We start from the raw sequence: 27,885 nt of genomic DNA, 5'->3' as shown, positions 1-27,885 counted from the left end.
AATTGTCCACATTAGTTTATCGCTTATCGACTGATACTGCTGGAGGGTTTCTAATGATTAATACTGAAATGGTTGCTATCAGATCTATAGTTTTGCAGAATCGACTTGGCCTTGATATATTATTAGCAAAACAGTTTAGAGTCTGTAAAATGATGAAAGCACAACATTGTTGCACTTACATACCTGATAAAAGTATAGAAATTGGGAAATATATTAAGAATATTACTAATATGGAAGAGGAATTAAAACCACTGGAAGTTGACAGTGTATGTAAAAGACTAACAAATAGTTTAACTTAAATAGGGTCTAGTTTTCGTAAAGGAGTTGTAGCTCAAATAATACTACCTATAATTGGAATAACTTTGATATGCCTTATATTAATGATTTGGTGTAAATGCTTTAAAAGGAGAAGAAAATATGAGATAAATAAACAGGGAAAGAAAAGAAAGCTATTCATCGAGGCATGATGAATGGCAGAGTGCATTGCTCCAGCCCGCAGCTGCTGCGGTTAAGTGGGAGGCATGGCCAACACGCTTATAGCACAGCCTGTCCGACCACGGCATGAGACGCTCGCGGGACGTAGCCAAGACCAAGGGCGGGCCCATCTGAGTCCATCGAGACCGGCAGTGGCCGGGCCTGGCCAACCCTCTTGGTTTCCATCTTTCAAGTTGCCGGCTGATTCATACCTGATACTTCGACAGTTGGGCATTGAATCTTCGCACCGGTGAAAGGAGGTAGGCTTGTACTAACACCTACCATATAGACATTGTCAGACATTGTTGGGGACGCTCACAATAGGCACTGGCATTTCAATCCTGTGTCAGGGAGGAAGCTACCATTGAACCTAGTGCTGGACATATATTAAGACTTAAATCCTTTGTTTTATTTGTACACATGCTCGTTAATTTGATTTCTTCTATACATTTAAGCTAGCTTCTGTTTTAACTTAGTTGTGGTATTATTAAAGCTACTTAAAATTATGGGGAGGAGAAAGGTTCAGACGGTGACCACAGTGGCTAAATCATCGGCTAGCTCTTCCTCACAATGGACTCTTTCCTACAGAGAGCAGCCGTTGTTATTGATAAAGAGATCGACCTTGTGAATAGGCGTCTTTTCAGATCACCCTCTGTCTTTACCCAAACCCAGTGTGCCCAGTGTGCCCCTGGCTGAATCGTCATCTGTCTGTTCTGACAGCTGCCATGGGTCACCTGTAGTCTCTTCTGCCACTGAAGTTTTACCGCCTGTAAACGAAGTTCCCTCCCCAGTGCTCTCTTGGACCCCGTACAGATCTCTCTCCCCAATTATCATAATTGAAAGAAGAGGTAGTATTGCTCCACCTCAAGGGAAGGACAGTAATAACATATTGAGCCCTACAACAACCCATCTGCTCAGGGTATTATAAAATGTAAACTTCAAACAACTGGGAGTAAAGCAAAAAGAACAAAACTGACTCCGGCCCCTAAGCCTCCCAATAAACCTTTGGTGCCCAAAGCGGTAGCCAAAAATTTAGATAAGATGGCTACCAAGGCTTTTCAAGACATAATGACTACTTTGTTGGACACCAAATTGAGCCCTATTTTGGAGAGGCTGACAGCAATCTAGAAAGGTCTTGCAGGGGGGCCCTAAACTGATATCTGTATAAATCGCAGGGTTACAAGTAAGCATGGGCGGAAAATCCGTTCCGCTCGCGGATTTTGCAGATTTTCGGTAAATTCGCAATCTGCGAGATGTGCGAATTTCCCGCAAAATCCGCGAGCGGAACGGATTGGGTCAAAAGTTCAAGCTGACGTTTTGTAACTGTTTTAGAATGGCGCCGGCAAGCTGCCAGAGCCTCTAAAATAGTTACAAAAGTCAGCTTCAACAGGAAGCACTAATAGATAAAGTAAAGCAGGTGCTAGAGTTGAAGCTCAAATTCAGTTACACAATCATTAATCACCCCAAACCTACCGTGCCTCCTACCCTAGCATTAGCCAATATATTTTTTTATGTTATGGGGGTTAGAGGAATGCGATTGACTGGATATCTCGGATGAGACTGTAGCAGAGCCGATGAACCAACAGAGGGCCCATTTGATTTCGATAACCGAGCTAGAGATATAACAGATGGTTCCCCCTCCATCACCACAAATAGAGTTGATAGCCCCCAGGTGGACAGTAACGTCATATCTTGGAATATAGCAGGCCTGGCAGACAAGTTCCAGGATCCTCTATGGCAACAGTTTATTAGGCAATTCTCAGTAATCTGCCTGCTAGAGACCTAGTCAGTGGACTGTAATCTGTTTTTGAAGGGCTTTAAAGGTTATTTTGTCCCTGCCTCCCCCTCAACTAGTGGTAGAGCCAAAGGAGGTTTGGTGATCTATATCTCCCTCGCTGTTGATTGCCTGGTACGCAACTGCCCCCTTTCTGGACAGGGCCTACAGGCCATCACACTTAAGAAGGGGAATAACACAATGACCCTGACTAAATTTTATAACACACCAACCAGTAAAAATGGGGAAGGTAACATTATACAGCTGAGTCACTATCTAAGTAAGACATGTGATTTCAGCTTAGACCCCTTGGTGGTGTTAGGAGATTTTAATACCCACCCCTGTGGAGACCCTAAGATTACGAATATGGCTGACTTGTGATGCCACAGAATGAGGGGGTTTCATTTTGAACATTCCTCACAGGGGGGCGAATTAAACAACCTAGTCAATGAATTTGACTTACTGCCACTGATGTCCCTTGCTGCCCCAAACAGTAAAACCCTGATCCCCACTTTTAAAGAGAGAGGCACGGGTCTTTTATATACCATATCTTAGTCTCTTCTGCCTCTCAGTCCCTTTTCCAGAGGTTTGTATCCAGCAAACCTAGGGGAAGGGTAAAGGGAATCATGAGACCCACAGACGGTGGGCACCGTCTTAAATAGTCCCAGATTGACCCAGATGCATTGCATAGGGAGGTGAGAGACTTATGTGTAGCTGAACATTTCCTCTGTGTTCAACCAGAGAGTCTGCCAAGGAATGTTCTTGGTGCTTTTAGTTCCATCACACGCAAAGTAGGGGAACTTCTGAGCGCCCCAGCTTGTAAGGTATTTAACTCTAACCCAAGATGGTTTGATTCCTCTTGCTCACAGGCAGCACTCAAGTTAAAGGAGGCCCTGAAAAACGTGCCAAGAAATCCCATATATATACAGGCTTGTTGTATAGGATATAAGCAGGCCCTAGCCACCCATCAAGAAAGCTTTGAAGGAGGAGGTATGGTGGGAGCTGTTGGAGTCTAGTACCCTAAGGAATGGCACTCGGTTTTGAGGCATTGTTAGCAGACCCCTGTTCTCTGAAGATACAAGAATACCCTAGGCTCCAACATCACGGAAGAGGAATGGGTGGCCCACTTGCAACTCATGTTTAAGGGCCCTACGGGTCAATGTGACCAGCCACCTCGGTCAATAAATACTGACCACTTGGTCTTTGAGACGTCAGAGGTAGAGGCGGGAATCACAGGCTTAACCAGCAACAAGGCACCAGGTCCGGACAGAATTCCGACAGGACTTTTTAAATCGAATCCCTTGTTCTTGACCCCGATCCTGATGGCTGTATTGAACACAGCAGCCAGGGATGGTTGCCCCGATACATGGGCAATTTCTACCATTGTGCCAGTGTTCAAAAAGGGGGACCGAAATAGTATGCATTGTTACCGGCCTATCTCTCTCATTGACTCTGTAGCTAAGGTTGGGGGTGGGGTATTACTGAAAAGATTATCCTCTTGGGCAGAGGAGCATAATATCATCGCCGATACCCAATATGGATTTCGTGCGGGGAGGTCCACGGTGGCCGAATGTTTAAATCTGTATTTGATCCTTGTCAAGTACACAATGGCCTGCCCACGTACAATCTGCATGGCCTTCATGGACCTATCATCTGCATTTGACTGTGTTAATCGGGTCAAACTGTGGCAGTCCATGAGGGCCATCGGAGTGGAGGCCCCCATCGTGGACTTTCTGATGGAGCTGCACAGGGACACCAAGGCAAACATTAGATATGCACAGAATCTTCGGGTTTCTAGGGAATTTGACATTGAAAAAGGGGTGAGGTAGGGCTGTACCTTGGCCCCCTTCCTGTTTAATTTATATAACAATGACCTCGAGGGAGCCCTAGTATCAACAGGGTTGATTTTCCGCATGTGGGTTGCCAGGGTCTCACCGTCCTTCTATATGCGGATGACGCTGTCTTGATAGCGAGAACTGCTAGAGGACTTCAATCTTTACTAGATGCTTTCCTGAACTTTATGGAGTCCTGAGATTTAATGATTAATAACGCAAAATTTTATATTATGCAGGTAGGGGCCCGCCCAACAAAAAAGTATTCTTTCTACGTAGGTTCTGCAAAGGGTCCCACAACGTCAGTTTTTTCATACTTAGTGTTAGTGTTGCATGATCCCCTGAAGTGGGGAGCTCACACGAATAGCTGTTGCTATTTTCAGCTTTGCTGCAAAGCTGGGCAAGCGCCCAATTGCAGCTATGCTGAAAATTTAACTGCATGTTATGGTAGTGAGGTGTGGGGGTATACCACAGCAGATTCAGTGCAGGTGAACAACTTTCTAAAGCACCTGCTGGGAATGCCAACTGGCTTATCAAATTTAATTGCCCATGAAGAACTGGGGGCCCCTTTCTTATGTGACATTTCTGCTTTGCGCCCTCTGGAGTTCTGGCTTAAGTGTTGGCCAAATAAAGAATTAAGCCTTACTCAGTAGATCCTAAATGACGGTATGTCCTTGGATCATATATCTAGAAATCCCTGGCTGATGTATGTAAAAGGTAGCCTTACAGAGTTGGGACGCCCAGAACTCTTTTTAAAACCCTCAACCATACCAAAAAAGGATGTTGAATTGGTTATAAAAGCATTCATCTCTCTCTGGAAGTTGGAAAAAGATTAACAGGAACTTTGTAAACCAAGCGTCCGAAAATGTCTGACCTTAAAAACCCATCCACTGACAGAGCCATACCTTCTGGGAACAATGACCACATATGAGCGGTTTCTGTTGACAAGGTTTTGCCTCGACTTCTTTCATCTTTTAATTGCCGTTCCAAAAGGGTGTAGCAGAGGACTGGTGTTAGCACCCTGTGACTGAGACAACCTGTCACCACAGGATTTGCTACATTTAATGTTCCTCTGCAAATTCTATGAAGTACAACAGAGACATTTTTTACTTCCCCTTTTAAAGAGGCTTAATTTTAACAAGTTTCGCACAGCACTTTTGTATTTGCAGTTGCTGAAACCTGACTGTATAATTTTTATTGCAGGATACCTGAAATCACTGGTGAGAACCAGGACCTACTTGGAATAATTGCAGTTTAAGGGGGAGGAGGTACTCGTATTTCTAGGTATGCTTTCCTTGTGTTTTCTATTTGATATATTGAAACTTGTTTATTGCTCCTGTCATATTTTATTCGCAATTCTCCACATTTTAAGGATATGAATTCTAAACTTTTTTTAATGTATATTTTTATGGAATATGTATATTTACTGTGACACATTGTAAAACCGAATAAAGTTTTATGAAGAAGGAATTGAATTGCACATGCCCAAACTGCATGACGTCATAACACTTGGAGGGAAAGCTTTGCTTCTGCGCAGTAACATCAAACATGGCTGCTTTAGAAATCACATGCTAAGCATCTGCTCTGCTCGAAACTAAACTGTGGTTATACTAAGTACTAATGCATAATGAAATAATGTTATTAAATGGGAATAGAGTAGAGATAAATGGTATACCGTGAAATCATTTTATTTTAATCTAACATATTATCTTTTTGACTTCTCTGTTAGTTTGTAATAGGGCCTAAAAGAGAGACGTGGCTAAATACCACGTGGTCCATGCGTGCGGTTGCATTAGAACCAACTCTGGAGTCGTGATCTCAAGTCTTGAAACACGATCAAGGACAACCTTTTCTTTTCTCATAGTCTGAAAGATGACGGAATATCCTGAAGACTCAATGAACAAATGTGTAAATGTTATACAATGTTTAAAAAGTAATATATAAACGGGTGGGGATAAAGCTTGGGTAAAACAAATGAAATGGGCGGGAACAAAAGACAATGCTCTTAAGAAAAAGTAATAAACTAGTATGGTGTGATGATCATCCCCTTGTCTTGTCCAATCAGAACTCAGGTTCAAACATTTGGATGAAAACTTGCCACCAAAAGGTATAATTGGGATAGTTTGCTAAATAAAGTAGCCTGTTCGCTGCCAGAACACTGAGCAAAAGAGATGCTGTACGATTGCTGATCAATTTACCTGAAAGAAGATTTAGAATTTCCACAGTTAAAATTAGGAGCAAGACTTGTGGGAAAAACTCAAGGAGGCGAGGAAACTAGGAACGAGATTTGCGAAAGAAACTTGAGGAGGGAAACTAGCATCAGAGAGGGTTTTGACGCTGGCGTAAAATCCAGAAGAGCTAACCTGTCCTGTCTTGAGTCCTTCCTGAACCTGTTACCTGTTATTTTCCAGGGGCCCAAACTCTTGGCCAGATGTTGCACCATCCTAGGTAAATATAATCTGCGCATTTTGTCAATGTACCTTTTCTCTCTAGCCTCTTTTTCCTCATGTACTCGTCATTAAAATATTAGTCTAATTAAGGTAGCCAAATCTTACCTCTTCAGAATGATGGAGTTAACACTGTAATTATATTTGATTCACTAAAATACTTCAGATAAAACTTTAATTTGAAACTGAGTCTGTGGTCTTTTAATATATACACCAGGTGAATTATTTCTGTGATGAATTACCTATAACTAATCCACTAAAATAGATCTATGTGTAAGGAAGGGCTTCGTAATTACATAGGTTCAATTTGTTAGGCAAATCGGACATAAAGAAAGTCCCAAAATTTATCTCCAGTGAGGTTTTATTGACCGAATATTGTAAGTGAGTGTGCTTTATGGGCCCGGATGTGTGTATTTCAGTGATACTTGTCCATAGCTTGGTTTCACGCTGGATCAGGGGCCCCAAAATACATTTGTTCCAGGGCCTCCAAAATCCTTAAAACGTCCTTGCTAGCCCTGCCTGACACTTGCAATACAAATGGAACACTATTCTGCTGCCAAGTGGATAATAAAGCTTTTTATATGCAAAAAAACGATCTGAGATCATTTGTTTTCATGTAAAAAGCTGTATGTAACACTTGAAGCATTTAACTGTATGGGGAGGCAGTGGGTCAACGTCTTGGCGCCTCTACGGAGGAGACGCTAATAGTGTTCAGGCACAAAACTAAAGAAAAATACTGCATAGTCCATTAATACACATAGAGCCACTACCCACATCTATTTAATAAGAGCTTGACCGTACTACCTCCGTCCCATCAAGAAGACATCCTGACCCTGGTTTGGGCAAACGTTACATCACACAAGAACTGTAAGTGCTACACCTCAACGATAAGCATGCCTGCTGCAGATATAGCTTTACCGTTTAACCTACACACTACTCATGCATAATTGCTGTGTATACTCTGTTGATTATAAGGTTATCAGGACAAAATAGCTGGCATTGATGCTGAAAATGGCATTCTTTTCACCTCCCCAAAGCCGGAGCAAATCTTTGTAACCAAGACCATTTAACTAGGACCTAGAAGTAATTAGGGTTTGAAGTGTGCATTAAACAAATAGCCAGTCAACATCCTCCTTTTTGATGCCGAAGAGCTAGAGTAAGAATACTGGCCCGATTCACAAAAGTAATCTGAGCCAAAATCCTAACTTTTCGACTTTCAGTATTCACAAAGGGCATTTAGGAGTAGTAAAGTTAGGAATCCTAACTTTACTACTCCTAAATGCCCTTTATGAATACCGAAGGTTGCAAAGTTAGAAGTTTGTCTCAGTTAAACTATTAAGAACACCAAAACTTAAGTTTCACTGAGACAAAATCCTGACTTTATGACTTTCGTTATTCACAAACGGCATTTAGGAGTAGTAAAGTTAGGATTCCTGACTTTTCTACTCCTAAATGCCCTTTGTGAATACCGAAAGTCGTAAAGTTAGGATTTTGTCTCAGATTACTTTTGTGAATCATGCCCTCTGTTTTCTGCTCCTTCTATAGCCTTTATGACCCTTTGCACCAGACATTGGCAGTATTTAGGATACCAAAGAGTAACTCAGGAGTAGCAAGTTCTTCCTCTGGCTACTGATTTACATCTTCGCCACCATAAATATTATCTTAAGGAACTTTACGGTGAAATACATTATACAAAAAATGGATGGTACCATTCAATGCAGTTGCATCCACTGAAAATATTACATTGTTGTTTTAAGTTTCCAGACAATAAAAAAACGAATTAACGTACCATCACTGCTGCGATATTTTTTGGAAATGCCTTTGCTAGAATCGAAAATGTTGCTGTCATGGCAGCTCCAAAGCCAACTGCATCCACCGATCTCACTATAAAGCACAGAACAACGAACAGGGTGCCATCAGCTGCCTTGTCCAACATACTGTAAAGAAATAGTTAAGTAAGTCCTTGTGAAAGAATATGCATGTGGATGAATGAACTGTGCAATGTATATCTTGAGATATAAAACTACTTGAAAGTATACAGAAAATAAAGTGCACCATGAAAGAATAAATGGCTGCAAATAGTTCAATAACAGGTAGGAAAAAATAAAGAGTTACATACTTTTGGCAGCAATATTTCTGGTGTATATATATATTCTACCTGCAGATAGCTCAGTTTATGAAATCTCTCTCCAGCCTTTAGATGGGTCAAAAACACTTTTACCCAGCAGTGTTTCTCAAGCACTGTTAGTCGTGACTCTGCTTCCTATCATTAAAACACTGCAGTATATTAAGTGCCAACTAACATGTTGGCATCAGTTCCCAAACTTTTTCCATGCTCCAGAGAGTTGTATGGAGAGAAACAGAAAGCAACAACAGTAACAAATACAGCACGTAACATGTTTCCATTCCTTGGGATCTCATTACTCACAGCACCAACTCCTCAGGGAAGATTGGCTAGCAGTGAAGAATCAGAGGGAAGAATATTTATCCACCTGAAAATCGCGACCAAAGTTAAGGGACTTCTTCTGGTAGATAAATCTTCCTGCAGTTTCCTCTACTAATGAATCACAAATCAATACGTTCCTATTAACTGCTGGTTAACTAAGGAAGTCTTGCAGAGCAGCAGAGCTAAAGTCCGCTTCACTGCATGCCTGAGACACAAGTGCTTGCCAAAAGTATGCAAAAATGACCAGGTATCTCACAGCAGATGTCTACAAACGGAACGCCCCTGGAGAGAGCAATGGAGGCACCCATATTTTTCTGGAGTGGGCTTAAGTGCCCTCTGAAGGGTCTAGATTGGTCAGTGCACAGAAAATCTGGATACTTTGTGAAATGATGCGTTTGTTCACTGCCTTGCCCTTCTTAGCTCTAGTACCACAAGTGTGATCTATGAATTAAGACACTGCAGGGAATATTTACAAAAAGTGACGTTCCTTTGGCGATATGTGATTCGGTTTATTTACAAGGCACTTAACTTGGCTTAACGCTGCCTTGTAAATAAGGCGTCCTTTCATGGTGTACTTAGCATGAAAGGGGAGGGAAATGGGTTTCTGGCGTTTCACTGCAACACCCATGATTTTGACACCGCTCCTATTTACAAATGTGGCATAAATAGGAGCCAGTTCCAAAATTAAGACCCCAAACCCTTCTGCACACAGCCTTCGCACAATGCAAAGTTCTTGAAGGAACGCCTACTCCCTCTAGACACCAAGTCATATTAGGAGGCCATGTCCCTACTGGTCACAGCTTTTACATACTGGGCAGCTGTTTATGAAGGAGCCAATTCCACAAGATCATGAAACCACATTAGATAACCAAGCCCCTATTACACACAGCCTTCTTCCTGAGCACAGCTTTGCACAGAGAATGCACTCCCTCTACAAACCTGAGCACAATTAGGTGGCTAACCTATAATACATACAGCCTTTGCCCTGTGCACAGGTAGTCACATAGAGGCCATTCCCTGCAGACGTGTATGCCTCATTATGTGACCATGTCCCAATGAGGCATAGCCTTTACATTATGCATAAATCTTCATGAAGATGTAGTCTGTCCAGAAACAGAAGCAACATTAGATGGCCAAGATCCTACTATATAGTGTTAACTCTCTACAGAGCCCTCTTTCTCTAGCCTCACAAGACCCATTTGGTGGCAAAAGACATACTGTAAACACATGTTATCCTGGACAAATGTCTTCACAGAAAATCCTCTCCCTCCAGACATCTAAGCCTCATTGGGTGGCAGAGCCTGTACTATGCACAGGTTACACTCCATCTACAGCTCTTCAGAGAGACACCAGTCTCTCCAGAAACCCAAGTCCCATTAGGTGGCCAAACATCTACTACATGAAACTTTTGTCCTGTGCACAGCCCTTTATCAAGAGACCAGTCTGCTCAGTCATTTTCATTTCATTTCAAAAACTTTATTTCGATTTCATATAGAAACCATAAAAGTATACATAAACACATTTTAAAAGACATTTAAGTTAATCAACCATAAAATCACAGTACATAGTTACATAATTATTAAAAACAAAATCCATCAGTATCTTTTTCTGATCTCCAAAGCTGATCTAATAAAATTTAGAACGGCATTACAAATGTGTGCAGTTGACAAGGATAACAAGCGATCATATGCTTCTTTGTAATAACGCGTTTCGAATGTCTCTAACAATGGTTTAAGGAAAGTGTTTCTTGGTGCTTTATACAAAGTGCAGAAAAGCAGGAGGTGGAGAGTATTTTGAGAGATCCTATTGTTACAAGGACAGTAGGGTAACTTCTCCCACCAACCCCCCTGCTTTGGAAAAGCAAACAAAAAGTGTAAGGTTCCAAGGCGAAATCTTGTAAGATAAAAACGCCATTGCGTGTTTGTAATGTATGACAAATAGAACTGGGGGACTAATTTTCCCCTTACACTTATCACATGGTCATTTGTCTTTAAGGAACCTGAACAATTACTGAAAGCATTTTTAATAGTCTCCTTGGCATCCCTACCAAGCAGTTCGGGATTGGCAAACATCTTACCTAAACCTATGTTATTAAAAGTCTCTCTAACATATCGCAGCCACGGGATTTGGATGTAATAATCAAGCTTAAGGCAATCTTGAATGATGTCTTTGGTTAGTTTCAATTCTTCAGATTGCCAAACCTTAGCCCATAATGTTAAAGGGGCAATGTGAATAACATCACTTATAAACTCGATTCCAATTTCTCCGTGGCAAAATGTATTAGATGTACCCATTGGGACAGATAAAAAAATTCGTTTTTTTGTTCTATAAGAAAGTGCTTTCTCAGATCTATCTTAAATCAATGTTGCATCTCATATTGTAATGGTTTTTATTAACTACACAATAAAGAATTTTACTTACTTACATTGGGACAGATAATAAGCGTTTAATAAACTTATTTTCAACAGTTTGTATTTTTTCACAATTATACGAGCCCCAAACTCCTGAACCATAGGTCAAGGCAGAAACACACTTAGCTTTGTATAATAATGTGATTTCTGCTACACGTCGCTGGCCTAATTTGCTAGCAAAGCGGAAGAGAGCTTCAATTAGCTGTGCAACCTTCTGAACCCGTGCTATCAGCAGGGGCTCCCAGCTCAATTTTTTGTTGAAGAGGTTACCCAGATAACTGAAGTTATCCACCTTCTCAATAGTGGCATTCTTCACCACATATTTACGTGTTTTAACATTTTTTGGACCACAGGTCATGGCAAAAGATTTAATAAAATTAACACCTAATTCTAATTTGCCCATGAATGTTTCAAAAGCATCCAGAGAGATCGGCATACTATTGGAGGTAAGTGCCATTAAAACAGTGTCATCTGCGTAAGACAACATTGGGATTCTTCTTCCATTTATCTTTGGGAAATCAGCAGATGTTTCTAACAAGAAACCCTCTAAGCCGTTTGTATAGATCAGAAATAAAAAGGGTGCTAAAATACATCCTTGTCGGACGCCTTCAGTGGATAATATAGGTTTTGATTTCTCACCACCACGGCCATATCTAACCCTAACCGTTGTAGCAGTGTGTAACCTGCGAAGCAGGGTAACCAGTGGTTCTTCAAAACCCATAGAGTCCATCATACGCCATAGTTTGTCCCTACATACTGTGTCAAAGGCGCTGGACAAGTCCATGAATGCCAAGTGTATAGAACCGTTCTTGGCACCCATGTACTTGCCCATAATCAAGGCAAGGTTCAGGCACTGCTCGTTTGTTCCTTTGCCTTTCCTAAAACCATATTGTGAATCCACAATTACCCCTAATGACTCAGCCCAGCTTTCCAATCTAGCCAATATCACCCTACCCATCAATTTACATGTGGAGTCTATTAGTGATATTGGCCTGTAACATCTTGGATCATATTTGTTACCCTTTTTAAAAATTGGAACCAAAACGGCCTCTTTCCAAGAGGTCGGAATAGGACCAAGTATTAGTGCCTTAAAAACATTCATAAGTAAAGGGGACCAAAACTCTTGGTTACATTTAAAGAGATCTAGTGGTACTGAATCGGGGCCTGGGGCCTTTGCGGATGCCCCCTTAGTCAGAGCAAGCTCTACTTCAGCAAGCGTTATTGATTCACTCAACTTCTTTGCTGATTCCACATTAACATAGAGGTAGTCGTTACCCAGGTTTCCTCTGGTAAATGAACTCGAATAGTGTTTTCGTCCCCTGATTTCAAAAAGGGCCTATTTATTACTTCCCAAAAGAGTCTGTTGTCCCTTAAATCTACTGCCTTGTCTAAATCTTCCCATGCTTTGGATTTCAGTTCATTTTTCCTTTTTCTAATTGCCTGTCTATATTGTTTCCTAGCTAGTGTAACCATATTTCTATCTCTAGGGTTTTGGCGCAAAGCTTTAGTTAAGGTAGTTTGGGCTGCAGAGCATTCAGCATTGAACCATTTGGGCCCCTGATCTAGGTTCTTCCCCCCTACCTTTACCAGTAAATGTGTAGCTACATTTTCCATTAGTTTCTCAAAGCTAGTGATTATACGGGCTGGGACAGGATTAGACGAAAGGCAGATGTCAATCTGAGCCATGTTTTCCTTAAAAATATCCATCTCCAGTTGTCCTACCACTACTTTATTCCATTTCACCGTAATACCCTGATTCTTAGTGTATACTATCGGTTGTTCCTGGGACGGTTTTGGATCAGAAGCAATGGAAAAGCTCAAGGTTAGGGGGTTATGGTCACTAGCCGGGTTTATCTCAATTTTAAAACCTTTTAAATGATTAAAAAGTCCCATGGAAATGATTGCAAAATCAATTGTGCTTGTTCTACCCCTGGTGCCCTGAAAAGTGGGTATATCCACATTACCCGAGAAACTATTCGTATCGAAGATACATAAATTATTGTTTATTAGAATGCTGTTTATGGCTTCACCTTGTTTTGTATGTGAAAAATGAGCCATAGGGTGGTCATTTAAATCCATCATCCCGCAGGCTCTAAACCCACTAAGTTTACACAACTCACAATTAAAATCACCTAACCACATAATAAAAAGGGGGCAAACTCTGTTTCTTACATTGGTAATCTCTTCCTGCAAATTATCAATAATTTCCGTTTGATTAGGGTCAAATATGTTGTAATACCAATTAATAAGAAGAACAGTTTCCACGAAAAGGTTCTTGATAATAAGTAATTGGTACCAAGGTCTTTCCACCACTAAGTTAACGGTCGTTAAATTGTGTTTTACTGAGATTGCTGGCATAAGTCCACCCTTAGCTCGCCCTGAGTTTGATGGTATTGCTAAGGTGTTAAATGCTTGAAAACCATCTAGACTCAGATCCACTGTGCTCCAGGTCTCCTGTAAACAGGCTAGATCAAAGGAATCTACAAATTCTACCCAGGCCGGGTCCTCCAACCTACGGGCAAGACCTGCTATGTTCCAAGAAATTACACAGAAATTGCTAACCTTCTCACAAATATTGCAAACCTTCTCACAGTTATCGTCTTTTTCCACTTGCAAACTATCTGGGAGAAGGGCTTGGGCACATTGATCTGCCTTGGCTCCTATAACATTTAGAACATTTATTCCCAAATCCGCAACCTCCTGTGGTTCAATTATTTGGGTATCCTTATCGACATTTCCCACATCCAATTCATTGCCCATCTTTGGAGCTCTACACCTAGCTATACTATTCCCCCATCTTGGGTCAAAGTAGCTTGTTTGATGTTCAGTTAGGAGGAGTCAATCATTTAAGTTCAAAGGAGTCAAAGGGTAGAACATATTTGACAAAGGAATATTCCAAAATTCCCTAGGATTAGTTGGATAATGATTATTTGAACCAGAGTACAAATTTGGGTAGTTTACTCCAGGGTGGGAACTAGGGTTTCTGGAATTTCTAGAGTTTCCATTTGGATAATTGAAGAATAGATTATTTGTGTGTGGTTTCTGATGATGGTTGAAGTTTAGACCATATCTCTGCCTATGTTTATTTGATGGAAACATCATATTTTCCGGGTAGAAATATGTCAAACTACGTGTAGAAACTCCACCCTCATTGCTACCAACAAACCAATCATTTATGTACGATACCACCCTTTGGTCCTTAAAATTCACTATAATCAAATCACCATCTATATCCTTAGGGCGTATACCTATCCATTGGCACCTCCTAACTGATACAATATCCCCATTCAAATATGCAGGTAATGGTCTGTTCATACACAACCAATGAATCACTTTGTTTTTTAGACGTATATCTGATTCAAAGTCCCCCTCCCCGACTACTGGTACTCCCTTTAACACAACAACAAAACCAAAGCACTCTGGGGGTAGTTGTACCGTATTTTTGTATAGTAATTTGGCTTTGTTGGTGTGTTTTATTTTTGGAGTGGTTACTTTATGAATTTGAGTAGGCCTCAAAACCATAGCAGGCACATTTGCGTTTTCCAAGTTTTTTGAAGCCAAGTTTGCTGGTGTAACTGATGGGGGGGGGGTTATTGACAGTTGGAATCTTTGGGTTATTAAGGGAATTCTGTTGGCTAGAATCTTTGCTCGCGATTCGTTCCCTAGGCTTAATAGCCGGAGTTAATGGTATTATATTCTCTGGGGTTATAGAATGGGGGAGAAGACAATCTAGCTTTTTATCCAGACTATTTAGCCGTTCTACAAGAGGGAGAAAAAGAGCTTTTAGCATTTTTTCCAGTGCTTCCAAGAGCTCAGCACTAGATATGTTTTTATCTTCCCCATCTATGTTCCTTGGTAAAGTATCAGTACCCTCTATTGCATATGTTGCCTCTGTTACCTTATCACTTATATCTACTAACAAGGTTTGTCTGGAGGATACCATCTCAGAGGGTTCCCATGGATTGAGAAACCTAGTTTTATTTTTATTTTTACCTCCCTTTCTTCTTCTTTTTCTAGCTGGGGAGGATACACCTTGTTTACGCTTTTGACCTTGTTGTACCTTATTCGTTTCAGTGGAAGGGGTAAGAGGAAGCAACAAAATAACCTCTGTCTGTATCTTCAGGGGGGGGGGGGGGGAAATAGCACAATGAGTGTCAGATTCTGGGGATAGCGGGGTATTCAGGTCTATAAGGTTATTTGATGTTACTGTGGGCAAGTCGCTCAAACTTTCCACAATCGTATCCCGAGCCCCCAGAGGTGGCTGACTTTCCTGAAAAATAAAGGTATGCTATCTGTGTTAAAAAGCTCAGCATCCGCTTCCGCCTGTTCTACAATGGATGTGGAAAGTGTCCCTTTATTAACAGGAAGAGCCTGTTTTTTAAGTGCCTCTACAGATAAACGCCATTCGGCCCTTTTTTCCGCCAGTAATAATTCACGGTCAATATCCTTAGAGGCTTTAGCAAAGAATTTATCTAAAGGACCGAGTATAGAGATACTCACACGGTCAGGAAGGGAATTTGGTGTAGAAGCAGACATCCTTTAACTTAAATCAAAATTAAGTTAAAATAAGTTAGGTGCATGAAAAACTTTGGGTAACAATGTATTTTACTACACACGAAGGGCCAGTATAAGTAACAACACTTTACCCACATATGAATCTAGTCCACTGATCAGAGGGGTGGCCCAGCCCGGCCGCTTTCGGCCCCTGACGGCCACAGACGGCCCCGCCCTTGTCCCGGGCTTCTCCCGGCGCTCCCGCGCGCTTCCGCGCAGCGGTGCTGACAGTGTCAATTTATAAGTCTACAAGGGAAGGGGAGGAGTAGACAGGGAGAGCGGCCCAGGTGTTCTTGATTGGGGCTGGCAAGCGCTCCTGGGAACAGTAGTCCCGGTCCGGCGCCTGCACTCGCTCGCAGCCCCGCCTGTCACTCGCCTTCAGGGACAGCGTCGGAATCCTTACTCTTCCTGAGATCACCTCTAGCGAAGCGGGACCCACGGAGCGGGTTCCGCGAGAGGTGGGCTGGTTTTGCTGCTTTGTGGTAAGCGCCGTCAAAGGGTTGCTGCAGTTTACAGATGATGCGTCCCGAAGCTCAATCCCCAACGCAGGAGTCTTAAGGGCACAAGGGAAGGGGAGAAGTAGACAGGGAGAGCGGCCCAGGTGTTCTTGATTGGGGCTGGCAAGCGCTCCTGGGAACAGTAGTCCCGGTCCGGCGCCTGCACTCGCTTGCAGCCCCACCTGTCACTCGCCTTCAGGGAAAGCGTCGGAATCCTTACTCCTCCTGAGATCACCCCTAGCGAAGCGGGACCTGCGGAGCGGGTCCTGCGAGAGGTGGGCTGGTTTTGCTGCTTTGTGGTAAGCGCCGTCAAAGGGTTGCTGCAGTTTACAGATGATGCGTCCCCACCTAAGCCCCATTTGGTAGCCAAGCTTCCTCTACAACAGTCTTCCACTGTGTACAGCTTGTCAGTGAAAACCCACTCCCTCTAGGCATTGATGCCCCACTAAGCAGCCAAGATACCAGTACCCACAGCCTTCATTTTATTTACAGCTTTTTAGAGAGGGATCGGACTCTTCAGACATCCAAGCTCCTTTAGGTGGCCAACATGTTCCCGCTGAACTCTGTTGTACATAGAGAGCCTGATCCCTTTACACTCTCAAGCCTCATGAGATAGCCAATCCGCTACTATACACAGTTCACTGTTTTCACCTTACACACTTTTCTTCTACAGCTACAATGGTTTCTGTGTCATGGTTAGAATAGTTTTTGTGCAAGTAGGAGTACCTTCCTGCACTAAAACTACCAATTAAAGCTATGTCCTCTATGTTTATGGACTGTAGAATGTAGCACAGATGCAAAGGGGAAAAAACAAAGAGAAATATTACTGTTTCTCTTTGATATGCCAATCTCAGGGAGGTGCAGCATTTTTGCACTAATCCATGTCTACAAGTTATTGTAGATATGGACTTGCATCAAAATGCAAGGCTGAATACATTCGAATGCCAATAGATGACCCACAAAATACCCCTTGATGTAAAGAAATACAAGGCAGTGCATTGCATTGTACTGTTTAACTGCTGATTGTAAACTAACAACACAAATATCTTCTTTTAAATTATAAATTGAAATTTTATATCAGGTATGCACTACAGCAGTAACACAAACCAGATAAAAAATATTTCTAATTGTAAGATAAAATCTATTATTATCCATGCTTGAGTTTTATTTCAACAGATAATAGAGCTGCCTTTTATTATTAAAAATTGGCTGTTGTAGTGGACTATTATCATGTAGAAACATTAAAACACATACATGACAAACGTGAAATGTTTCTACTCCTAAACAAGACTAGGCTGTTTTTCAAAGAACTGTTGTTTCCTTATTTCTTAACTTTTACATTTTTTGGGTATTTTTGACATTTGTTATTTTGTCATTTATGAAAAAGAGTAATGAACTAAAACTACAAAAAAAAGGGCATCACAGTTGGATGTTTCAAAAACAAATCTGTGTCGGATATTTGTGCTCCATCACGAGAGAGGTCCGGGCAGAGGTAGATGGCTCCTGAACTACAACAATAGTTTCACAGTTTACACAGTGAATGAACACTTTCGCGTACTTTGAATTTACTTCCGGTCTGTGCTGCAAAGCTCTTTTGGGACAGTCTTCCCAGAAGTAATGGTTGGTATAGAGAATGTAGATGGAAGTACCTCATCATATTCCATCTGTTCGCTAGCCTAGTGGCAGGGATGAATGGATCACTTGTGTTTCCACATGTCCTTTGTGCCACTTGAGTACTTTTTTCCAGTCCGACATGAAATTGTTTATTGGTGGTGGTGCAGTGGACAACCTTGGCTACAAATGTATATTCTCCTGAAGGAATATAAAGAAATTCCACACCAGGGATTTCTTTTTGGGTCGTGGAATCTCCTTCCCCAAGATATTTCTCTCCTCTCCTGGTGACATTTTCAATATTTATTTTTTAAATGACAAAAACAAAGTCAGAGTTTATCAAAGCAAGTGAAAAACGTTGAGTGACTCACGAAAATGAGTTTCAAAAGGTTGAAACTTCCATTGAATAAAGGACGACAATGATTTTAACCAATAGAAGTCATCCAAAAATGTATTGTTGATCCCCTTGTACTCCCACAGAAATCACAAGATGCAAAAACAGAGCACTTTCTACACAAAAAAACTCAAAACATCCTCATAACATGACACAGTTAGATAACCTTTAAGCGTAACATTAAATACAAATTAATATTTCTTAGTAAAATTAATTTTTACAGCCATTTCTCGGTACAGGAAGCAAAACCCTCACTGAGTTCCTGCAGGGATTGCCATTGGCTCTGGGAGACTTATGAGAGTCCTGAGAGAGTACCGTGGGACCAACGCAAAAGGAAAAAAAAAACATCTCTGAGAATACAATGTGATGTCTGTTAAAAGGTCAGGATAGACTTAAAGTATGACATTTGCCATAGGTACACTTGGTAGCTATGAATGTCTGCACAACAGCAGCACCACCTTAATGTGGGCCAGTAAAGAGTGCATAAAAGCAGTGGCAAGCATGGGTAAAGCATCAGGTTCCAGGTACTTTAGAATGCACGGCTACAAATTAATCTGGTGTAATTACAAACTTCAAAGGTTTCAAACAATACTATTTTGTTAGCAGGGCTGCCCATCTGTACAATGTGATAATGTTCAGTAGGGTGTAGGTAAATATCTCAAAATAGTTTTTTGGTTAAAACCTTTGAATATAGTACTCTTATGTTTTTAACCCATTATTAGTCCTTTACACCATACAGAATAATGAAAGAGTGAATGTGAGAGGTAATGAAATGTGACAAAGGGTAATGAGATGTGAGAGTGCAACACTCATACTTTCTATGCTTAACATAAGTCCATTGGATACTCTGCAATTTTAAGCCACTACATACCTTACATTCCTAGTCCTTTACATAACAATCACTGTAACAGGACTGCCTAATTTCTGTTAAGTTTGAGAATAACATAACAATAACATTATACTTTATTTAATAATAACTCTAGAGATTCACTGAAAAGCAAACACTAAAGAGATATTATAGGTAGGTAAAAAAAACAACAATTGATAACTTGCATTGAAAAAAACATTAACATTCTGTAAAAAAGGCTAAAGGAATGTTATAGTTAAGTTACAATATCAGTCAAAACATGACATTTTGAATTAAAAAATAAAAACACTGAAAATTGGCAGTTATAGTTCAGCAAGCTAATTATAACTTAGGCCCCCACCATGCACTCCTTATGACATAAATTATTACGTCATTTGTGGCATGTTTACCTACATCACTGATGACATCTCAAATGACATAATTGATGACATCAGTGATGACATCATTGACGCTACTGCTCCCTAAATGACTGTATAAACTACTTAATCATTTTAAAAAAGAAAGTAAGGAGTACAGCGCCCGATATTCAAACCAGCGGGGAGAACATGGTGGTCGGCTAGCAGGTCTGGTCGGGAGCTCCAGTAGCTTGTGTAGTATAGTGTTGAGCATGATGTTTTTTGCAGAAATTACAACACTCCGCTTCAGGGGGGGATTCTATTAAGTTGTGTGATGGAAAATTACTTAAAACTACAGCAAAGTGAAATAAAACGTACCCGCTTTCATTTTCTGTGCTCTGCACCCGGCAGCGTTCATGCGAGGAGCCCAGAAGGTACAGTGTTGTCTGAGGTGGGTCTTGGAGGATCGGACCCGGGAATGCTCTCTGCGGTGATCAGAGGCGGCGCTGGCACGAAGCGGAGCAGGAGAGCCGTGGAGAGGATTTGCTTCTGGGAAGAAATCAGTCTCGCTGGAGCAGACCCACAACAGAGCCAGCACGGATATCAGTCTGAGATGGTGGCTGAAGGAAATAGTGAAACTGGGGTAAAGCAGAGTTTTGCACTTCAGAAGAATTTTGTGTCAGAGGGGAAGCTTGCATGACTTCAGTAAGATTCCAGAGAGGTAGGAAAAGTACACAAGCTTTTAATTTGGACAAGGTGAAGGGGGAGATGATTAGACTGTCAACTCCTCAACAGAGGGAGGGCAGTTTGACGCAGGGCATAAGCTACTGCTTGCGAACAAAGAACTTAGGCATTCCCCCCCCACCATCACCCCAAACAAAAGCTTGGCTCCATTCCCAGTGTACACTTTGCAGAGACAGAAGGGGAGACATGCCAAACCCCTGGCCCCAACATTATCAGCCCCATCTAGGGAAAAGGGTAAGGGTCTCAGCCTAAAGTCATCCCCTCTTTGTGGTCCTTTTTTAAGGTGCAAGCTAGAGTACCTTCTCCCTCTCCGGATTCTGATATTAGTGAATCAATTATCTCAGAAAAAATCCTTTTTCTCTGAAGTGAGTGAGATAGGACTTACGGGGGCAGGTATTGCGCTAAGCAATAGGTTTCAAGTACTAGCAATGAGTGATCAGGAAGTGACTCAGGAAGTGAATATGGCTCCCGAATTACAATTGGGGCAGGATGGTGTGCAGAGTCAAAGCCAGAGTCAGTATCAAACCAAAAATCAAAGTAACTCTAGTGATTTAACCAGCACGTGGGCCAAGCCACAAATTCGCAAGGAACCTGTATCAAATCCTGGGGTGGAAAAGCTGATGGAGTCTATGATCTCAGAGATGAGAGAGAAGTGTGCTATCTCTGAAAGGAATCAGGGCAAGATTCGGGAGTCTTGTGAGGCACTGGAGGAAAAAATGAAATGGCTGATGAACCGAGTGGCAGTGGTTGAGGCCTCATTGACGGATCTAGGCAAGGAAGTCGAGGAGTACCAGGATGAGATAAAGATAATAATATCGAGGGAGAAAGATCTCAGGGATAAGATGTAATCTCTGGAGAATATTGCCTGAACAAATAACTTAATGTTGTTAAATATCCAGGAGGGGAAGAAATATGAAAATGTTAACAGCTTTATAGTGGACCTACTCTGTGAGTTCATTCCTGTCTTGAAATCATCAGCATAAGAGAAAGATATACAAATGGCCCATAGAGACCCATTCAGGAGAACTGGGGCAAGGAAAAACCAGCAGATAATCATAATTAACTTTCAGTCTTATTCTCTAAAGGAGAAGATCTTAGTTGAGGCGCTAAAGACTGACATATATACAAAAGAAGATTGGTCATTTAGGACCCGCTCTGACATCTCCAGGGTTACCCAAGATCGTCATTGGGAGATAGGCAAATACATTCAAAAGCTGAAATCGTTGGGGCAATGGCACACATGCGTTTTCCTACTTCCCTAAGAATTATGTGGCAAAACCAGATGCATAACTTTAGAGATCCCCAAGAGGTGGAGTCATTTATAAATCAGATCAAATCGCATCAGAAGGTATGAGGTAGGGACCAAAGCAGGCAGGGCCTCAAAGGGCGAACATGTTTTGCCCAAGGAAGGAAGGGAGGCTTCTCCAGGGGGTGGGGGAGTTCACAATTTTTTTGATACACACTTTTTTTTACCTGGGTGAAGGGAACATACAGGGGAAAAATGAAAAAAACAAGTCAGATTTTGTGGTTTAAAGAGATCTTAGGCGAGGGGCGAGAGCAGGGACCTAAGTAAATCAACAATTCCAGATTTTATGTCAGTTAGAATACTATCCTGGAATGTAATCGGGTTGAGGGTAAGGAGTAGGAGGCAGAAGATATTGTAATATCTGTGAGTGGCAGAAAGTGAGATTATTATCTTGCAGGAGACCCATTTGCTAAAATCGGAATGGGAGGAGACAATAAGGAAGTTAGGATGTGTGGATATTTCAATCTGTAGGAACCAGAGCTGTTTTGTTAAGGGGTGGCTTTTATATTTAAGAAAGCAGCGAAAGTAGTAAAATTGGAGGCCTTCTCGGACCCCAGAGGGAGATGGGTGGCAGTCAAAGTCAAGATCCAGGCAAAACCTATATCATTGCTGGCTATTATGGTCTGAACATGGATGGCCCTTTACTCTTATAATCTCAGTATAACCAGCTGTTGGAGTTTTCTGCCCCATAATTTTGGCCAGTGATTTCAATTTATTATTAGATCCTAGGAAGGATAGTGGCCAATTATAAAGTCATCCATAGAGCCAAACCTACCTCAAATGAGGGTAGTGCTTAGATGTTTCATGCAGGACTTTGGATTGTTGGATGTCTGGAAAGAGAAGGGGGTGGTCATGCTTCTAAGATTGATTATTTTTTGGTGGTAAAAGGATAGAGTAGGATAGTCAATATGGCGGAACACTTGCCAGCTCATCTGTCAGACCACTCAGCGGTTCATCTGGAGCTGAAAGTGGGGGATAGGAGCCCTCCTCCAAGGTGGACGTTGGATAGAACTTTACTACTAGACCAACAAGTGTTGATAAGGTTTAAGGAGATAACAAGGGAATACTTCCATATAAATGGCATGAGTACTGTGCCACTGACAATCTGGGATGTGTATAAGGCAGTCATAAGGGAGAGGCTAATTGGTATTGCTGCATTTAGGAACAAGGCTACTAAGAGTAAATTAAGGTCCTTAGAGCTTAGATTGGAACAGCTGGAAAAATTAGTTAGGAAGCAGGACCAAGGACAAGGGACTCAAGGTGTTAGTTTACTTGAGGAGGAAATAAGATAAAGAAAGGAAGAGTTGTCCTGTTTGTTGGACGGAGTAGTTAGGAGGAAGTGGAAGGCAAGCAAGCTTGTGTACTATGAATATGGGTAAGGGTGCGACAAACTTTAGGCTTCGAAATTAAAAACAGAGCAAAGCCAGAATAAAATTCTAGCCATTAAGTAAGAAGGGCATGGTGCACTTAGGTGTGAGGACAGGGAGATAGAGGGGGCCATTGCAGTGCTTTTTCAAACCTTATACACAGAAGAGGAAGGAGTTACAAAGGAGCATGTTGAGAAGTATTTTAAGGATTTGAAAATTCCAATACTGTCAGAGAAGCAAAGGGGGATGTTCAAAATCCCGAACGAGATCTATCTCTCCCTTAAAGAGTAGGGGGCACCTTTTTTGACAAGCCTGTTTAACTTGATTTTTCTTGAGGGGTGGGCTATACCTATATCTTGAGAGGAAGCTACTATCTGTCTCTTGCATAAAAAAGGGAAATATCCAGAGTATTGTAAGTTTTACAGACCCATCTCACTGCTGAACAGTGATTATAAGATCTTCCCTCAGATTTTGGCAGCAAGATTAGGAGAAGTCGCAGATAATTTAATACACCCGGATCAGAAGGGTTTCATTAAGGACAGGCAGATTCATGAGTTAACACGCAAGTTACTTGGGGCAATTGACAAAGCAACTCAGAATTGTCTCCCCTTGGCGAATATCAACTTTGATGCAGCAAAGGCTTTTGATAGGGTTAACTGGCCTTTCCTGCATAAAGTTATAGAGAAGTGTGGCCTGGGGTTAGCGTTTGGCAGGGTTCTAAAAATAATCTATAAGAACCCTTTTGCCAGGACATTGGTGAACGGGAACCTTACCCAGAAGATATGTATATTAAGAGGTACAAGACAAGGTTGTCCTTTCTCCCCTCTTTTATTTGATCTTTATATTGAGCCACTTGTTAACTAAATTAGGGTTAGTCAACAAATCCTCCCATTTGTATTTCAGGGATGGGTGAAGAGGGTGGCTCGATATACCCCATGACCTAATGGTATTTACAATAAACTTGTCACTCTCACTTCCAATATTCTCAGACATCTTGGGCAAGTTTGGGGAGGTTTCAGGTTACCAGATAAATTGGCGGAAAACCGAAGTGATCGAATGGAACTCCCATGGTAATAACTATTTAGTAAAGGACTCGATAAGGTGTCTAGGAATCAAGGTGTATAAGAACTTGTGGCACGTTTGAACTTTGAGAAGGGAGCAAGTGAGACTAAGAGACTACTAAGCTCCTGTGCAGGGCTTCCACTCTCTTTTTTGGGTAGGTCAAATATCTTGAAGATGTCAATATTACCGAAATGTACTTATTTGTTTGCTTCAATACCCCTAGAATTCAGGAAGGCTTGGTTTGAAAAATTACAGTGATACCTGACTAGCTTTATCTGGGCCTCTAAGGCCTCCAGAATTGCGTGGAAGAAACTCTGCAGGGGGGGAACAGCAAGCAGGAATTGCTAGCCCGGATATGTTTCAGTACTGAAAAGCATTCCAGTTTAAAGCAATGAGAATTTTAATGCAGGACTATTTGACTTGGCCCTTTTGGCAGGTTCACCCCTGAACTTTTTGCCTTTTAATATGACATGATGTTACTTGATTTGTGGCCTCTGCGCACTTTAGCACTGTGGCCCAGTGTAAAGTGCATGCGCTCTCGGAGTGCGAGTGGTGAGATTGGCCTGACCTCCCATAGAATACACGGGGGATATGTGTGACCATGGTAGTTCCTGATATGAGAGGAGTGCAGGTGCGAGTTTGGTATGTACGAACTCGTGAGATTAAATGCTGCGCGACAGTGTGTGCATATTTAATGTGACTAGTGTAGAAGTGGCACTTTTAGAAGTTGGCATTTCTGTGTGCAGTGAATGTGAATTGACTGTCTGGCTTGTGAGTGACAGGGGCTGGCTGGTGTGCTTGACTCCAGCAGCCAGGATGGGTCTGCCCGGTGTTGAATAGGGAGATCTGCATGTAGATGGGAGGGAGGAGTTGCATCTGGGACCTGAATAGGGATGGGCCTTCCCTCCACAATGCTGGTTCCACCCACTGTGGTGCGTCTGATGTCCCTGGCCTGTCCGGTGAATAGTGGAGAGGAGCTGGGCAAAACAAAGTGCTCAAGTGCTCCTGAACCAGTTGTAACTGGTTCCTCCTAGCCCTGTGCTGTGTCACAATGATAAAAAGGTGTATAAATAAGGGGCTGTGACCCCAATAAAATGTTCTTTTTCTGCTACTTGAATCTACCAGGGGTGTGGTGCTGCTGGGGCCCAGGGGAAGGCTTGCCTCCCTGGGCCCTGTCCTGCCCCTGGATGCCTGGAGAATGTCTTGAATCCTTTTTGCCTCCTTTTTCTAAGCCTTATGGATTTTAGGCTGCCCTAGCACCCTGTGAGCGCTTTGCTTTCCTTCTTGGACTTTTCCACAGCGAGGGAGAGCTTGGGGTGCCGTGCAGCGCTGTAAGCAGTTCCTGGTGTGGGAACCCCTCGCATAGGGATTCCCCCGTGCTGCAGGCCTGGTGGGTGCCCACCCCGCTTAGTTTTATTTAACTATGGCAGCTATTTCAAATAGCAGTAGCCCACCCTGCTTTATAGCCTGATTTGGAGGGAGCCTACCCCTAATTTCGCTTTTTAAACTTATTTAAATCTGAAGCGGGTGCCCAACCCGATTTTTCACCACTGCGGCCCGAGCCGACGAAGGATTTCCCCCCGGCCAGTGCTCAGCGCGACCCGGAAGCCAGTCAAGCCCTTGTTGTGAGGAGGGCGGGGGCCTTCTCACAGAAGCGGAAGGGCAGCCCACGAGAACGGAGTCGAGTGCTAGGAGTGCTGTGGGGCTCCTGAGAGTGAGGGAGAGCTCCACGGCGATGATGGAGCAACTGCCGCATTGCGAGAGGAGAATGCAGTGCAACGCTGCTACCCGACCAACAGTGGAAGAGGAGATCAGTCCTGCTGCGGAGTCCCGGTGAGTGGGTCTCCATGTTCTGGGTGCCCTACGAGGCCCAGTACCATTTTCTCTTCCTGAGCGGCCCCTGCCTGATAGGGGGCTCGCTCCAACGAAAGGGGGCATGTGATTTAGAGGATCGAGAGGGGCCTGTGTTCTCTCTGAATGTTGCCTCCCCCCATGAGCACCTACATGTACAGCACCGGTGGCTCCGGCGCTTTTTGGGGCATAGCGAACTTCAAGAGCCTACGTGGCTCCAGCGCAGGGCCCTGTTGTTCTCAAGCCTGCATGGCTCCCATGGGCCTCACTATTTCCCGAGCTTAGATGGCTCTAACGTGGGCTTTATTTCTTTTAAAGGACCATGTTCTGTCCACAGTTTGGCCCAATTCCTTTTAAAGCCTAGATGGCTCCCAGGGGTACATTATTTATTTACTGAGCCCCGTGTGGTTCCAACGCCCTGCATATGTATTTCCAGAGCCCGAGGGCTCCAACGTTTGGCTCAGTATTTAAGGAGCCAGAGTGCTCCTAGGAACATGTTTTCAATTTTAGAGCCAGATGGCTCTAACCTTGGGCGCAATTCGTTCTGAGGGCCAGTGAGAGCCAATGCCGCAGTTTACCTTTCACAGTAGCCCAGCAAATAGTGGACAGCTGCACCGTTTAGATGCAATTCTTTAAGAGAGTCCCTGAGAGGGACAGAAGTGGCACAGAGGTGCCAGGCCTCCCACAGCAGCGCAGCACTTAGTGCCAGCTGCATCGTTTAAGCCTCCCAGTTATTGTTCTCAGCTGCCCAGCAAGTAGTAGGCAGCTGCAATGTTTAGGTTGTGCGCAGTGGCGCACCTTGGACCTTCGCTGCCTAGGCAGAAGCCCTGCCTTTGGGACATAGGGCGTTTGAGCCCCCTTTGTAGATGGCCAGTTGGCCAGGGGGATTATTCCATTTATAGGACGCTAGGCCCTATTGTGATTTGTGTGCTAACTATGCTTTTTAGTGCTAGGAAATGTATTGTGCATAGTATGTTTTATGCACCCTGTTTGAAACCTCCAAATAGGGTTTATGATTATGAGGTTGTGTTGCCTATTTAGGTTTGTGTTAGGGAGATTATACTTCCCTGTGTGATTTACACCCCTAGTGTGAGTTTTATTTAGGCGGTTAGGGTCTGATGTATTTAGATTTGTGGGATACTGTGCATAATGTAGTTTATGTCACAGACTGATGCAAAGTACAGTAATTACCATTGTTTACTGGTTGTACATTCTATGACCTATTTTACTTGTACATTTTATGATCTAGTTTACTTTTGCCAAGTTCATTCTGTGATGGATCTGGCAGTGGTCCATGTGGCCCTGGCAGGTGTACATAATCCCTTTTAAATATCGCCTGTGCCAGTTGCACAGTGTACATATGTGTTTACTATTTTAATGTGTTTTGAGAATACAAAGGCTATCTTTGATATAACCTTGTGTGGAGTTCCTTTTGTAGTGTGCCTGGGATGTTGTTGCTATTGTGTGCGTGGGCAAATTCTTTACACATTGCCTCTGGGATAAGCCTGACTACTCATGCCATGCTACCAAGGGGGTGAGCAGGGGTTATCTTTGGAGTGTAACTCCCTTCCCCTTACTAGAGTGGTGGTCTCTGATTGGCTTTGGCGCAATTCTCAGCCAACCAGAGATCCCATTTCTAACAAGGACCACCTAAAGTACCCTCCGTGTTTACAAGCCATGACTAAGTCAGAGGGGGATGGGGTTATGTATCAATTGGGGCAACCAAAATGCTTTAAGAATGTAAAACTAAAAATTATTTACTCAGCCTATAAGCTATGGTTTTAAATTAGAAGGGCAGTTCGAATCCCGTATTACAGCAGTCATGCCCCAATATGGGCTTCTCAAGGAAACCCTGAATGCTTGAAGGACAAACTCTTAGCCCAGTTAGCAGAAGCAGAGATAACGAGATGGA

The 27,885-nt window shown here is 42.6% G+C and overlaps 1 protein-coding gene across 2 annotated transcripts in view; it reads right to left on the bottom strand.

The window, feature by feature from the left end:
- LOC147708819 (MFS-type transporter SLC18B1-like) overlaps positions 1-27,885 on the bottom strand; it is an 886,944-nt gene that overhangs the window by 707,536 nt on the left and 151,523 nt on the right. For both annotated transcript variants that reach the window (XM_086925398.1, XM_086925399.1), the window contains exon 5: positions 8,317-8,464. In XM_086925398.1, the coding sequence (XP_086781524.1) occupies positions 8,317-8,464 (148 nt within the window). The remainder of the gene's footprint in view (positions 1-8,316; positions 8,465-27,885) is intronic.

The sequence above is a fragment of the Lissotriton vulgaris genome, chromosome 6, assembly GCF_964263255.1.
Source record: "Lissotriton vulgaris chromosome 6, aLisVul1.2, whole genome shotgun sequence".
Classification (NCBI taxonomy): Eukaryota; Metazoa; Chordata; class Amphibia; order Caudata; family Salamandridae; genus Lissotriton; species Lissotriton vulgaris.
This window is presented reverse-complemented; position numbering and strand designations above follow the sequence as displayed.